This window comes from Spea bombifrons, chromosome 2, assembly GCF_027358695.1.
Source record: "Spea bombifrons isolate aSpeBom1 chromosome 2, aSpeBom1.2.pri, whole genome shotgun sequence".
Lineage (NCBI taxonomy): Eukaryota > Metazoa > Chordata > Amphibia > Anura > Pelobatidae > Spea > Spea bombifrons.
Genome location: NC_071088.1, coordinates 47789247 through 47803198, shown reverse-complemented (window position 1 = coordinate 47803198; position 13952 = coordinate 47789247). Strand labels below are relative to the sequence as shown.

The 13952-nt window shown below is 40.7% G+C and overlaps 1 protein-coding gene across 1 annotated transcript in view; it reads left to right on the top strand.

Moving 5' to 3' along the window:
* The first annotated feature begins 1220 nt into the window (after positions 1 to 1220).
* Positions 1221 to 13952, top strand: part of LOC128475320 (copine-5-like) — an 84072-nt gene continuing 71340 nt past the window's right edge. The window contains exon 1 of the mRNA XM_053457809.1: positions 1221 to 1929. Coding sequence (XP_053313784.1) covers positions 1829 to 1929 — 101 coding nt within the window. The 5' untranslated portion in view covers positions 1221 to 1828. The remainder of the gene's footprint in view (positions 1930 to 13952) is intronic.

The window sequence follows — 13952 nt, the reverse complement described above, 5'->3', positions numbered from 1 at the left end:
ACTTGTTTTGTTTCATATGTTTAGTAGGAGGACTGGGTCTAGGGGTTGATCATGACTCGAAGTCCTTGTTGGTCTGCATGCTTTCTGCCTGTTGATCAACAAACTGAAAAATGTCAACTCTATGTATCATAGTTTACTTTAAATTAAATCGGCAAACGATTCTGTGGCCATTATTTCATTTTGCATATAATCTTAAATTAAAAAAAAAAAAAAAAAAAGGTTTAAGAAAAGTTAGCCAATTCCCATTTCTAAGTTTATGATTGTTGTAGAAGGTTTTTTTGTGAGAAAGAGATTCATTTGGCACCTGAAATATAAAATGGCTGTGGTATCTTTTGCCCTGCGTTAAATTTTAAACATAATCTTTCCGGAACAATTACGCTGATTAGCTAACACGCTGCGAAAGTTAAAGCCACGTTTAATAATATGAATTTAGCTATGCAATGTCAAAGTTCATCCTTAAGGATCAAGGGAAGGATATTCACAATTAAATTATACTGTCCATGATTTTGTAGTTACTCACAAAATAATGGTATTCATTATCATGCTGATTTTAAACAGCGCTATACATAATGGATTAAAAAAAACACAAGACAAACAAGTCAGCAGGAATTTTAACAATACATCATAAAATGGATTTGAATGCATTCTAGTTTACAATGTGGATATGCTATAATTCTGCCAAAAGGCAATGGAGGAGAATGAAAAAAGAAAATTGAAAAAAAGAACAAAGAGAAAAAAAAAACATAATCTGAAAACATAAGATGGAAAGAGAGTGATGTGAGAGTAGTAAACCATAGTTGGAAGACAGGGATAGTGATAGAATATGATATATAGGGGATTAGCATTAAGAGATAGCCTGATATATAGAATTTTAGATGGTCTAATTATTACAGGTAGTCACCTATGGTGGATGAATTGGGATTTCCTCAGCTTTTAAAATTCCTCTGTTTTACTGTGGTGAGTAAAGCAATGGAATGGACAGACAGAATACATATATGTACATATATACTGAATAATGTAGCCAAAGAGAGAGAGAGAAAGGAGCGTGAGAGAGATTATTTAACATGAGACATATATATGCTTCATATATTACCTGTAGAAAGAGAAGGAATCATATACATAGAAAGCAATGTGAGCTGCTAGACATACTAGAGGGAGAGAGGAAGCTCACACAGAAAAGCGGGAGAGGCTTAGTGAGGAACAAGCAGAGAAAAAGAGAGGGAGAGAGATAGATTGATAACAACATACAAGCAAGAGCCAGAAAAGGAAGATTTAACTAGAGAGATATGGAAATATACAATAAACATGGGGAATAAATGGAGTGAAGACAGCTACATGGATAGGGGGAAGAGGATAAGGGCGTAGCAGTTAGATGCTAAAAGGGGCATTGGAAAGGAAAGCCATACTACACATAGAGGGAGCTTATTGAGGAAACCAGGCACAAATAAAGGACATTAAAGGGCTACTTAGTAGCATAAGAACAGAGAAACTGATTGATATACACACGTTTTAATAGAGGAAAGGAGCCAGATATAGAGGAAAGCATATCAGCAGAAATGGTAAGCGGGGTAGAGATACACACTATACATACACTGAGCAATACCACAGGATAGAGGAGCAGAGAGAGGAATTCACGGAGAGAGAGGTGCATACAGTGAAAAAAAGCCGCGAAGGGGGAGGGTTGGCGGAGAGGCAATAAGATAAATTAGATAGGGAGGGAGGAGGAATACTGAGAAATAAGGGTATGGAAGAAAGAGGAAAATACATAGCGGTAAAATAGAGTGGCGAGAGGCAGGCGGCACGGAATAGGAAAACCCAAGTAAGAGGCATGGAGATGGACAGACTGCAGGACATGGAGGAATCCTCGGACTCCGACCCCGTCTGCGGGGAAATCCCAGCCACCAGAGTTGAATTGACTGTATCCTGCAGGTACGTGCAAAACGCGGATCATATCCCTTCCTAAATGTCTCTCGGTAGACTGTTAGGGCTCATGTGGGTGTCTCCTGGCGTCCGCTCGTCTCCGTCTATAAACTAAAGCACCTTTTCCCATCATATGGACATTCAACTTTTCAGCGGAAATTGCCAGCCCCGATGGATGGCTTTCTATTTAAATGCACATCTCGGCCCGATGAACGCACAAATGTTTCAGGCGAGCAATTAGCGGACGATCAGTATACATCATATATAGATATATCATTCAAAGTGACGCCCTTGTGACTTATAGGACTTGTGTATATACCTTTAATTGGTTGGCAGTGTTATGCAGCCCGGTATTACATCGATTTTTATGATTATGCTGGTAAAAGTTAAGAAGCACATTGCATTTAAAAGGAACAGGTCTATGCCCAGACCTCTTTTCTAACGCATAAACGGTAGTATGATGCATTTGGAGCTTCTCTGCCACGAAGATATCTCTCAGTAAATAAATAATGACTCTTTTGTAGTTTCCTTATATACCACATCGGTTTTGTATCTTATTATTTTTAATTCTTCTCCATGTATACGTATATAGAACGACCAATTAATACAAATTGCTGTACAAGTCTGTATACAGCGCTACGGAATATGATGGTGCTATATAAAACAATAAATAAAATAATATAGACTCCCTTGTGTATCTGTACATATGTCAGTTTCACTATGTATCTACGAACAGACTGCCAGCTAATTGTCATGTATATTTACATGGACTGCCAGTTTCTAGCTATCCATGCATATATAGGTCTTTATACGGACTCTCTGCTCAAACAGAGTCAGAATGTGAAGGGATGGATATTACACCCTTATATTGTTGCGGTTTCGATTTTATATTTGTCTGGCGAAAACAAACTGTCTTTACTCCTCAGCCAAATGGCCCAGTTGGTTTAGCATAGACCATAGAGCCCATTAGATCAAAATGTAGATTTCAGACTTCACCAGGACCTGTAACTCAAAATATAGGCGTACTGATATTTGTGATCACAACGATTATCAGGAATATAGTGGCCCTTAACTAGACAACGTGTTATGTGCACTTTAACTAGTCTTGTCCAGTACGTATCCACCAAAAGAGACTGTGAGAGAAACAGTGAAAGGAGCACTGAAAGCACCCAGTCGTGGTGTAAAGGATGCCTAACTTTATGTAATGGGCAGTAGTCCAGAATCTTCAAATGAGAGTAGCCCAGCTACTGCCCCTCTTGCCGGCCCTCAGTAGTTTTACTGACTCTTACCTGCTATCCTTGTATATGTATAGAGAATGTGAGCTTCCGTTTGTATTTCTATACAGTCAGTTGCTCTGTATATCTAGGTTCCACTGTTGGCTCTTATTCACATCTGCCCCGACTTCCAAACTTATCTAAAAAATTATGCTATATCTTTATATCTATGAATAAATTTGGCATTCCCGTAATGTGTTTACTCTCACGTTCCTTTTTACTCCACTTCTTTTTAATGTTTTAATTGGAAGAGTCCCATACCAATTAGAAGCTGAAGGCTCAGAACATGGTTATTAGTGATAGAACATAGAGGAAGCTATCGATTTGTTAAGTGTACTGAAAGCTATGCAATTATTACAGAGGGCCACATTTGTTTTTGGGCCAGGGGGTCATATACAATCCACCAGCACAGCACAATCACCAAATGGCTATATGCAAACTTCCAGCTCTTGTATACAGTATATTCTTATAGAGATTGCAACTGCCCTTTTAGAGGTATATTCACTAATTGGGAGCTGACGCGTGCTGGAACATTTTATCTTGATTTTGGTATGCATTATGTGCATGTATTATTAGTTACATCAAAATACTTTTCTTTTCATTGCTTTTCCAGGAGTTTAGAATGTTTGATGGGTATGAGTGTATAGTATAGGCCTATAGTCCTAAAAGTTTATGTGATATCTATATACACATCAGAAAATATGCATATAAATAACCTGAATGTAATCAAGCATTCATGGTTCCATAATAATGACTTGCCCTTATTCATACCTCTAATTAACCCTTTTAAACAAGTGTATTTTTTATGCTATTTCAAATATTGCATGGTAGATATTAAAGATTTTTAGATATTCGTCCCTGCGTTGAAACCGGAAAGCAGGGTTGTCCAATGATGACATGCTTTTGGGTGCCTACAAAAAGATTGTTGACTACCTTCCCTTGCATTGCAAATACTTACCTGTTCGGGTAAGTTGGGATGGAGCTAATGGCGCCTCATGTAAAGGATGTCCATACCTGTAAAACTGGAGGCCCCTCGTGTCACATTGCACGTAGGAAAAGAGTAGGAGACAACATCCGTGATATCAGGTCACCACCCACGTCATATCACATGTTGACCTATATCCCGGCATGGGACATTGGGAAGTGCATAAGTATATTAATGCACAGGGTATGAAAAAATTTAAATGATCTGTTTATTTTAACTACAAGGATAGGAGGCTAGTCATTAAAATGTTAAAACATGGTTGGGCACTGGGCTGCTGGAAGGTGTTGTTGGATAATGGATAACAATGTCAACCAGTCATTAAAAATGTTATCGATAGCAACGTTTCTAACCACATATCACAAAGATACATGAAAATATTAGTTATTGGAATACTTCCTGGTTTTATCAGAAAAGAGAACCATGAGCAGAAACGCTGCTGAAGTGCAATAACAAATAGATTCCAACAGCTTTTCCAACCTGCTCACATTTTTATCTTTATTGATAACACTTGGGGCGCTCCAGTTGTCTTTACTTTTTATAGTTTTTTTTTTATTTCAGGTGTGGTAAAACAGTTGCTTCATCCATCTGTTGAGCAGCCTAGTTCACATATCTGATACTTAATTGTTGTTTTATTTTTAGCGTTTACCGCCATCATGGTTTCTTTTTTTATATGTTAATAAACAGTAGATTCCAACAGCTTTAATAAACTATTAAAAGGAGGTACAATAATATTTTATTAGTAATATTACAGAAGATCCAAATGTTATGGCTTCCATGATACAAAGGTCTGCAACAGAGTAGACATAACTCAAATGATTTAAGAAAATTAGGAGAATGGTCGAGAGTGTGGCAGCTGCAGTTTAAAAAAAAAATAGCATTGGGGGAACTGTTCAGTCGGTGACAACAGAAGAGAGGGACTTAGGAGTAATTATTTCTGATGACTTAATGGTAAGCAAACAATGCAATAAAATGTCTGAAAAAGCAAGCAGAATGCTGGGTTGCATAGGGAGAGGCATTACCAAGAGGGAGGTGATTATTAGTCTTGTTCATTAGTATTCGGGAGAACATGAAAACGAAAACCGCTGCATTTTCGTTGTTCAAACTGAATACCGAATAAACTAATACGGCAGCGGGTAAACGTATACGAAGTACCTCCTAAGTAATCTCCCTGGTCCCTTCTTCCCATACAAGTCATTGCCCCTAACCTACCTTGTCTACTTAGCATTGCAGGGGTTAACGGGAATGTGAATCTGTAGGAGTTAAAAGTCCGTAAGAGCGACTCTATTGGTTGCCGGCAGGGAGCTCCTTTGGTATCAACCGATGAAGAGCAGCTGTCTTTCATTGGTTGCTGCTAAAGGAGTCCCATGCTCTTACGGACCTTTATCTTCTGGAGCCAGGAGACCAGTGGTCTCCCCAGGCCAAGTTTCGGCATCAGGAGTTTAAGGTCAGTACGAGCAACTCTATTGGTCGCCGGCAGGGAGCTCCTCTGGCATCAACCAATGAAGGCAGCTGAGTCTTAGACAACTGCTCTAAGCAACTTTGCCTTGGAGCAATGGTGATTTGAATCTCCCTGGCAAAGAGCAAGGTGCACCCTGGAGCAACTTGGTCTGGGGAGACCAATGACTTCTGTGGGGGTTTTTCTTGCGAAGACCAACACGAAGACTTGGCCGGCACCCAAGTCTAGTGGTTATGCCACTTTACAGGTCTCTGGCCAGGCCTCACCTAGAGTATTGCATACAGTTCTGGAGACCCCATCTCCAAAAGGCTTTTGACACATTTGGGAGAGAGTTCTCAGGGAAGATTAAAGGATCTTAATATGTATAGCTTGGAGGAAAGAAGAGCGAGGGGGGTGCAATAGAAGCATTTAAGTACTTCAAGGGATTCAACAAAGTACAGGAGGCACACTTATTTAAAAGGAGGAGCAATGTTAGAACAGGAGGTCATAGTCTAAAACTAGAGGGTCAGAGGCATAGTAACATAAGGAAGTTCTACTTTACTGAGGTGGCAGTAGATAAATAGCACTGTCTCCCAGCAGACGTAGTGGACTGAATTTTAACAGGCATGGGATATACATAAAGCTCTTTAGGACCTGACCAAGGACTGATTTTACATCAGGAAAAATGGCACATTAGATGGTCCAAATGCTAATCTGCCTTCAAATTCTATGTTTCCGTATGACACTTCATGTGTCACTTATCATAAACATCATATTCAATTAACAAACGTAATCTGAGCCAACGCATTGCACTTTTAACCACAATCACCAAGTGAAACCACCAACATAACTACCACAGGCTGGCAAAGGTGTACCAATTATATCACCGTCGAGACCACTGGTCCCCCATGCCCAGTAGCCCATAATAACGAACTGGACTCACGAGGGCACCAGCCCAAAAAATGCCCTACAGTTAGGCCAGAGGCTTGTGCACCATTAGTCAAACCACCTCTATGGTTTGTTAACCCTTGGACAAGGAATGTGACCACCTTGCATTTCACTGGCCCCCCAACACCTCGACCGCTCACGCCAAGCCAGTTTGGATATTCAGCAACATATCCAACCCTATGTCTGAAAGGTGAACTCCGTCTTGCAGAAATAAACCAGAGGGATCCCCATCCAGCCGCCAATGCTTCACAATCACTGCCCCCTAAGGCCAAAAGCTGAGAAATGGTCTCATTGACCTGCTTCCTAGCACGCTTAATACCCGCATGAGAACTTGCCACCGCAGGTGGGTAACCATTTCTGACCACACAACGTCTGGCAGTATCCGCCCAAAAATTGCTTAAAATCTGCCTTCATGTTGGCGATTAAAACCCGGATGGGGACATGACCCAAGTTGATCCCCTCCATATAAAGCAACAGGACCTGGGGCACCCAGTGAACCTAGGCATGGCGAGGCAGCTTCCAGGTCACCTTGTCCTTGACCAAAACCGATTAGATTCCCCTGGTATTTAACTGGCTTGTTAAATCAGAAGAGATCTGCCCAACTGCTGCCTGATATAAAGAAATGCCTGAGCAGCCCTAGTTGGGCACAAAGGGCTCCCTGGCAAACCCTGCAGGATCAAAAAGTGAGCCTGGTCAGTCTTAGACCCCGAACCTTAACCTTTACTACTCCTCATCCAGCAGTAAATCCTCAAACTGTAAACTACCGTGAACTCTCCTATTGGGGCTTACCAACTTCCCTACTCTGAAAGCCCCAAAAAGTGCCAAAACAAAAAAGGGCCTAAATAGGCTAAATTCCTCCACTGACATAAACACTCACCCATCAGGCCAACCAAGTCAACTAAAAGCTCATAAAACACCCTGCGCAAATTGCGTGACTGGGAACGCCATGGCAGGGGGTATGAGTCATTACATCCCAAACACACATGTTAGAATTGGCAGATTGTCCCCCACATGCACAACCCCTAAATACATTTCCAGCAGTACCTCTTCTGTAATCGAGCAGGGGCCCTAAGGTTCCAGAAATGCCGGCTGCGTCTATTAAAAGGCTGTGACACAGTCCTTGAAAGGCAATGACACTGGCACTATGACGGGCTACCACAATGCCATGTCCTTAAGGCTCCAGCGGACACCCTGCCTGATTATTTGCCTAAATTGCTCATTGTAGCGAAGCCACAACTGACCCCCCAAACATCCTATAAGCCTCCCTAATACTATCCTTTGGCCTGACCCAGGGCATCTCCCGCAGCCACCCTCTTCATGTGTCATGTTACAGTGTTTATACGTGAGTGTTAGTACATATAAGTATGTGTTATAATGAGTGTGTTTAAGACTGTGCTAGTGTGTAGCTAATTTGCTGGGGTGTCAAGTAGCCAGGGGACACTCTTTACCTTCCCCCCTTGGACCAGAAGGTAAACCCGAAGTAGCATCTGGGAGAAGGGAATAGAGGGGGAAAGTGTGTGTTAGTATATGGTGTTAGAGTTAATGGGTGTTAAAGCAACTTATGTCACCAAACTGTAGGGGGGGCATTTTTCACTGCACCCCTTCCAGTTTCACAGGATACTACAGAGACAGAGATACCTGGGTTATCCTTCAGGCTGTCAATTGTACAAGTAGCAGCAGCTGGGTAAATGTATACAGTAGTCGTGTACAAATAGGCCAAAAGATTCAGACAAATTTTTCAGTTTGTTTTTTGGCCCATTCATTTTCAGGCAGCAAATTTTGTTTCCTGTCCATTGAGATCGGCTAAAAATATGGGGTCGTTTTTAATTCTTTGCCTGGTGCCCACATACACTTCCATTTTCTCACTCTCCGCATCTCCAAGGACATAACCCTGAGGGGACTTCCAATCGCAGGAGAGAACTTCAATGCAAAAACTTGAACTGAGGGCAATATGGTGGTGCTTGCTGTGACATAATTTCCCCATCCCTCCAATTGGGGCAGAGGATGTTACTGCAAGCGCTGCCATTTTGACCTCAGTTCAAGTGAGTGCAAAATGATGACTCTTGTAGTGATGTCCTCTCCTCCGATTGGAGAATTGGAAAGTTCATATTGCCCCGAGTTCAAGTGAGGTCAAAATTACGCTAGGTGACGTCTTCTCCTCAGATAGGTGGATATGGGAGAGGACGTCACAGTAAGAGCCGCCGAATTTACCAAACTTCTGTAAAGAGATGAGTCTTACAGAACGAGTTGAGGCAGCAGTGGTATTTGTGGCTAGGACTGCTGGAACATAAATCCATTACATTTGTAAATATGGCCCAACATCAAGTAGATAATTCCATTCCATATATATATATATATATAGTGGTATCCCCTGTTTCTGAATGTCTAAAACTCAACTGTCTCTATTTTGGTATAAATTATTAACACAGCTCAATGTCTATCAAAAATGACCAACAGCTATTTTCAATGCTTTCTTTTAGATACTACTTCTTTTATTATTTGACATTAGCGGTTCTTTCACTGTCCTAGGTTGTCAAGTTATATCACAGCACCTTTAAGTTAACTGTCAGGTCATATACTTGTTTCTGTAAGTATATGCTTGCCAACATGCAGAAAACCTTTCCGATGCTATGTTATCATTGAATAGTCACATCTCACGTGTTACTAGGTATTATTGCAGTTGTGGGTTTTTTTTAGAACAGATTACAGAAAGCATTTATGGAGATCAAACCACGTTTTAATTATTGTACTTTTTTGGTGCAATAATAAAAATTATTTGCATTTTTACATAGATATTGGGTCACTTCTCCTTGCCATTCTACATTTATATGTATAAACTGAATGAATCTCTCTAACTGGTCAGACCTTTTCTTAAAGGAGCAAATTATACATTATTGATTATAAGTTATAAAATAATAAGTTATTTAAATGAGACGATTAAATGTTTCTGGCAGACAGATTTCTTTAAAAAATGTCAATGCTTACCATGTTTAATCAACTGTGTTAATAGCGTAGGGAATATGTGGCACACTGAACAGTACAGTATACATTGATTTGTGAAAGCCCTACTCGTAGACGCATAGGAAAGACATGAAAGGCATACAAATGTGACATGAATTTATCATAATATCTCATGTATTGTGGTCCTCGTTTATGTCCCTATTTGTGTACAATTAAATTCATCACTTTAATGCATATGATAGCTGTTTGGCCCCATTTATTTTTTGTGATCCTTGCATATATACAGAGAATTCTGCAAAATCGTCCTATATTTATTTGCCCGTTTCCCCGCCCCCACATATTTTATGTTCAGGAGATGTGTACAATTGAGGTACTTATGTCCAATCAGATGAAGCACTGGCTTAGGGAATGCTGTGGGTTCAGACTTATGTGCATATGTGTGGAAACAGTGGTTAGTGAGCTAAGTGGTGCCAAGTTTGGTGGTGGAGGGATAATGGTATGGGGCTGCTTTTCAGGGGTTGGGTTAGACCCTTTACTTCCAGTGAAGGGAAATCCTCATGCTTCAGCATACCAGGACATTTTAGACAATGCTATGCTTCCAACTTTGTTGGAAAGGCCCTTTTCTATTCCAGCATGGCGGTGCAAAAAGCAAGGTCCATAAAGATGTGGTTGGATGAGGTTGGTGTGGAAGAACTTGACTGGCCCTTGACAGAGCTTTGACCTTAACCCTATAGAACACCTTTGGAATGAACTGGAACGGAGATTGCGAGCCAGGTGTTCTCATCCCACATCATTGTCTAACCACACAAATGCTCTGCTTCCCACAATCCAAAATCTTGTGGAAAAGCCTTCACAGAAGAGTTGAAGCTGTTATAGCAAAGGGGGGACCAACTACATTTTAATGTCTGTGTATTTAGAATGCAGTGTCATAAAACTCCCTGCTGGTGTAATGATCAGGTGCCCCAATACCTTCGTCCACATAGTGTAAATTAGATTAAACAAATAAAACAATAATTTTTTAAAATAAGAAAAACGTAATTTTTATTCATTTTATACAACAATAAACTTGAAAAAATAACCATCTCCACTTTCACAACATAATCTAAACCAGGGCTGCACAACTCAGGTACTTGAGGACTGCAAAGAGGAACTGTGAATCCTTTCTTGAAATATTTCTGCACATATGGTGGGATATGCAAAGATGTGGCCTGTTTGCTGCCCCTAAGGACTGGATATGTGATCAGTAGCCCTGATTTAATCAAAGCTCTGTATTTTCTTTCCTTTCATGAAGTCGCAATGAATGCGACATATCTTCAATACAAGGGGTTTAACAAGAAACCACAGGGCCCCAGTGCGAAAATTGTCCCGGGGCCCCCGACTTCACCAAGTCCTACAGTGCCAAACAGCTTGTGTGTGCCACATGTGCCCCAAACAGCTTGTATGTGCCACCTTTGCCCCAACCTTCTTGTCTATGTCATTTTTGTCCTCAAATAGCTTATCAGTACCCTCAAACAGCTTGTTTGTGCCATCTTTGCCACCAGACAGCTTGTCAGTGCTCCGGATAACCTTCTTGTGCCATATTTTACCCCAAACAGACTGACTGTGCCATGTTTGCTACCCAAGAGCTTGTCTGTGCCATCTTGTATCCAAACAGCAGATACCTGCGGGAGTTGTGTACGTCTTCCTCCATGCTGCATCCATCACGCATGAACTGAATAGAATGTTACTTCTTACACACTGGATCAGTCAGACGCCGCGCGCAGGGAGAGATCATTCAATCGTGCCAAGTGGGGCCATTAAAACTATTAAACTTGCAGATGTTTTCACAGAACTCATAATATTCATGAATTACCCTTGCATGAGTAAATCTTGTTTTGTAAGCCAATGTGCAGTCAGTGTAAATTGGAGAGATATTTTTTATGTCTGTGTCTTATGTTTTTAACGCACCAGTTATATTATAACATTTCCAAATGATTATATTTTGTTTAGACATTTTCCAGCAAAGATAATTTGAACATTTACCATCTGATTAATAACAGCATGTGTCCCCGGAAATGCATAAGGGGTTAAACCCAAGCCAATAAGTTGTCAGTAAATTGTGATCTCTAAAACATAACTTTTAATAGATAATAAATAAAATGGCCATAGAAAATAAAAATGAATCAATAATTCATAGGATACATAAACTGAAAACTGCACGGCCCACAGTAAATCCTCCTACCCCAGGCTCCAAGTATTCCAGGAGCCAGGGGAGGAGACAATACTAGCTAATAGCTGAGTGCGTGATCTCAATATTCCAACTATATGCACTAAATATAATTGTAATTCTTACACCCAAGCTAACTAGAACTGCAGAATAGAATATGGAGAATAAAGATTATAGTGATAAACCTTATGAGGAGTCTCTTTCACATTTGACATCTGACAGGGATATTGAGCAATGATATTATTCCAGAATGGTTATACGGTAGCACTTCTTTTGCCATCTTGGTTTCTGCCTTTCTCTGCAGTCTGGATATACAATAGAAGCTAATTTTTTCACAGCCACATTTCATTTACACTGTCCCCATATACCGTAATTATACATGCTTTCTGTGAAAAGCCGTTATTGGTCTTGGTTGAGAACTCTGCTAGTTATGAATATCCTTTATGCTTTCCGGCATTGAACCTCAATAAACATGACTGATTACATATAGCATTGGGTGATGGCATTACAAGTTTGGGACTATATTTACTGGTATTTAATTTGGTCAAAGAGTAGAGCTTGGAGGTAACTTTTGTAATTTGGCTGGGTTATAGTTTCAACATTCTGCAATTCTGCTGTTCCAATATCCCCTTTTGTTATTTGCTTCTTGCTGTTAAATATATTCAGGGTAATGTGGAATAATGTTTATAATAATATAAATAAGTATTCCCCGCAGCAGAAGATTTTGCTGACCCAGTGGAACTAAGAAAGGAGCAGGGCCACAATTTATTAATGTAGGAAGAAGAATTCATTGCTGATGCATGTTACTTGACAGGGTTGGATACAATTGCTCTGAAAATAGGCACTAATTCTAGGGGTTCATAGGCCTATTGTCATGGTTCCACATGTGGCTTCCGCCTTCCTAGAATGTAAGGAGCTGTTGCCATAGCTACTTGTCATATTAAATTCTGATAGTTAGCAGGCATATAAATTCACAGATCCAGTTCAGCCTTGCATTTGTATGGTCTCTAGTCTGTGTACTTGTACCACTCTATGCCTTGTTTTATTTTCACTCCTGTTGCGATGTAGCTTGTATCCTGATTATTCTGGCCTCTTGTATCCTGGGAAAGGTGGCTGGAGGTTGAAGAACTCCACCTAGTTTTTATAGGCAACTCTGGTTTGTGTTAAGATCTATGCACCAGGGTTCTGATTCTTGGACGCTGAGCATAACAAAGGAGACTACTGATTATCTGCAAAGCCCGTATAGAGACTTTAGAACACAGTATGGACCAAATTGCTCCGGTTTTACAGACCATATTTAAACGCACTCTTCCAGCATTACAAACAGTTCCTATATAGGTCCAGATGCCACCATTGGCAAATTCAGCACCCAGCCAAACTTTGTGCTTTACCCCACCACTACCTTGAGCAAACTGAGCTAAGTTTGTTCAATCAGTGTTCCATCCCATCTCTTTCCATCTGACCGAGCTAAGGTGAACATTTATGCAATCTGCACAAGCAATGGACTTCCACCAAAGAAGTCTTCCTAATGCACTACCTCTGAAAATGTAAAGAGTATAGCCAGTCCTTGTTGCTATAGCAGCTTATCATATTTGGGTTCTGATCATGCGACCTGCTGATTGTCACCAAGCAGATGCAGCTCAGCAGTTAAACTCTCAGAGCTTTCATGCAGCCTCTAATCTGTGTACTAGTATAGTAATAGAAATCATTGGATGAGCAGAGGGACTCTAAAGTGTATTTAGAGATGAGTGAGGAGATGTAAGAAGGGGAATCACTGTGAAGGCTAAGACAGAGTTACAATAATCAAGGTGGGAGATAATAAGGGCATGGACAAGAGCCCTAGTGGCATCCTGTGTTATGAAGGGACGGATGTGGGCAATGTTTTTAAGATGGAGACGGCAGTTTTTAGAGAAAGACTGAATGTGGGGGGCGAACGAGAGGTCAGAGTCAATGGTGACACCAAGACAGCAAGCATGAGTAGACGGGTAGATGATAGCACCATTGACATTAAGGGAAACATTAAGGGAAACTAATGAGGGAATCTTAGCATTGGAGGGATGGAAGATGAGAAGTTTGGTTTTGGAGATATTGAGTTTCAGGAAACGTGCAGACATCCAGGTAGAGACAGACGCAAGGCAGTTAGTGATGTGATCTAAGACAGAGGGAGAGAGATCAGGAGAGGATAGATGGATCTGGGTGTACATCAGCATACAGGTGGTATTG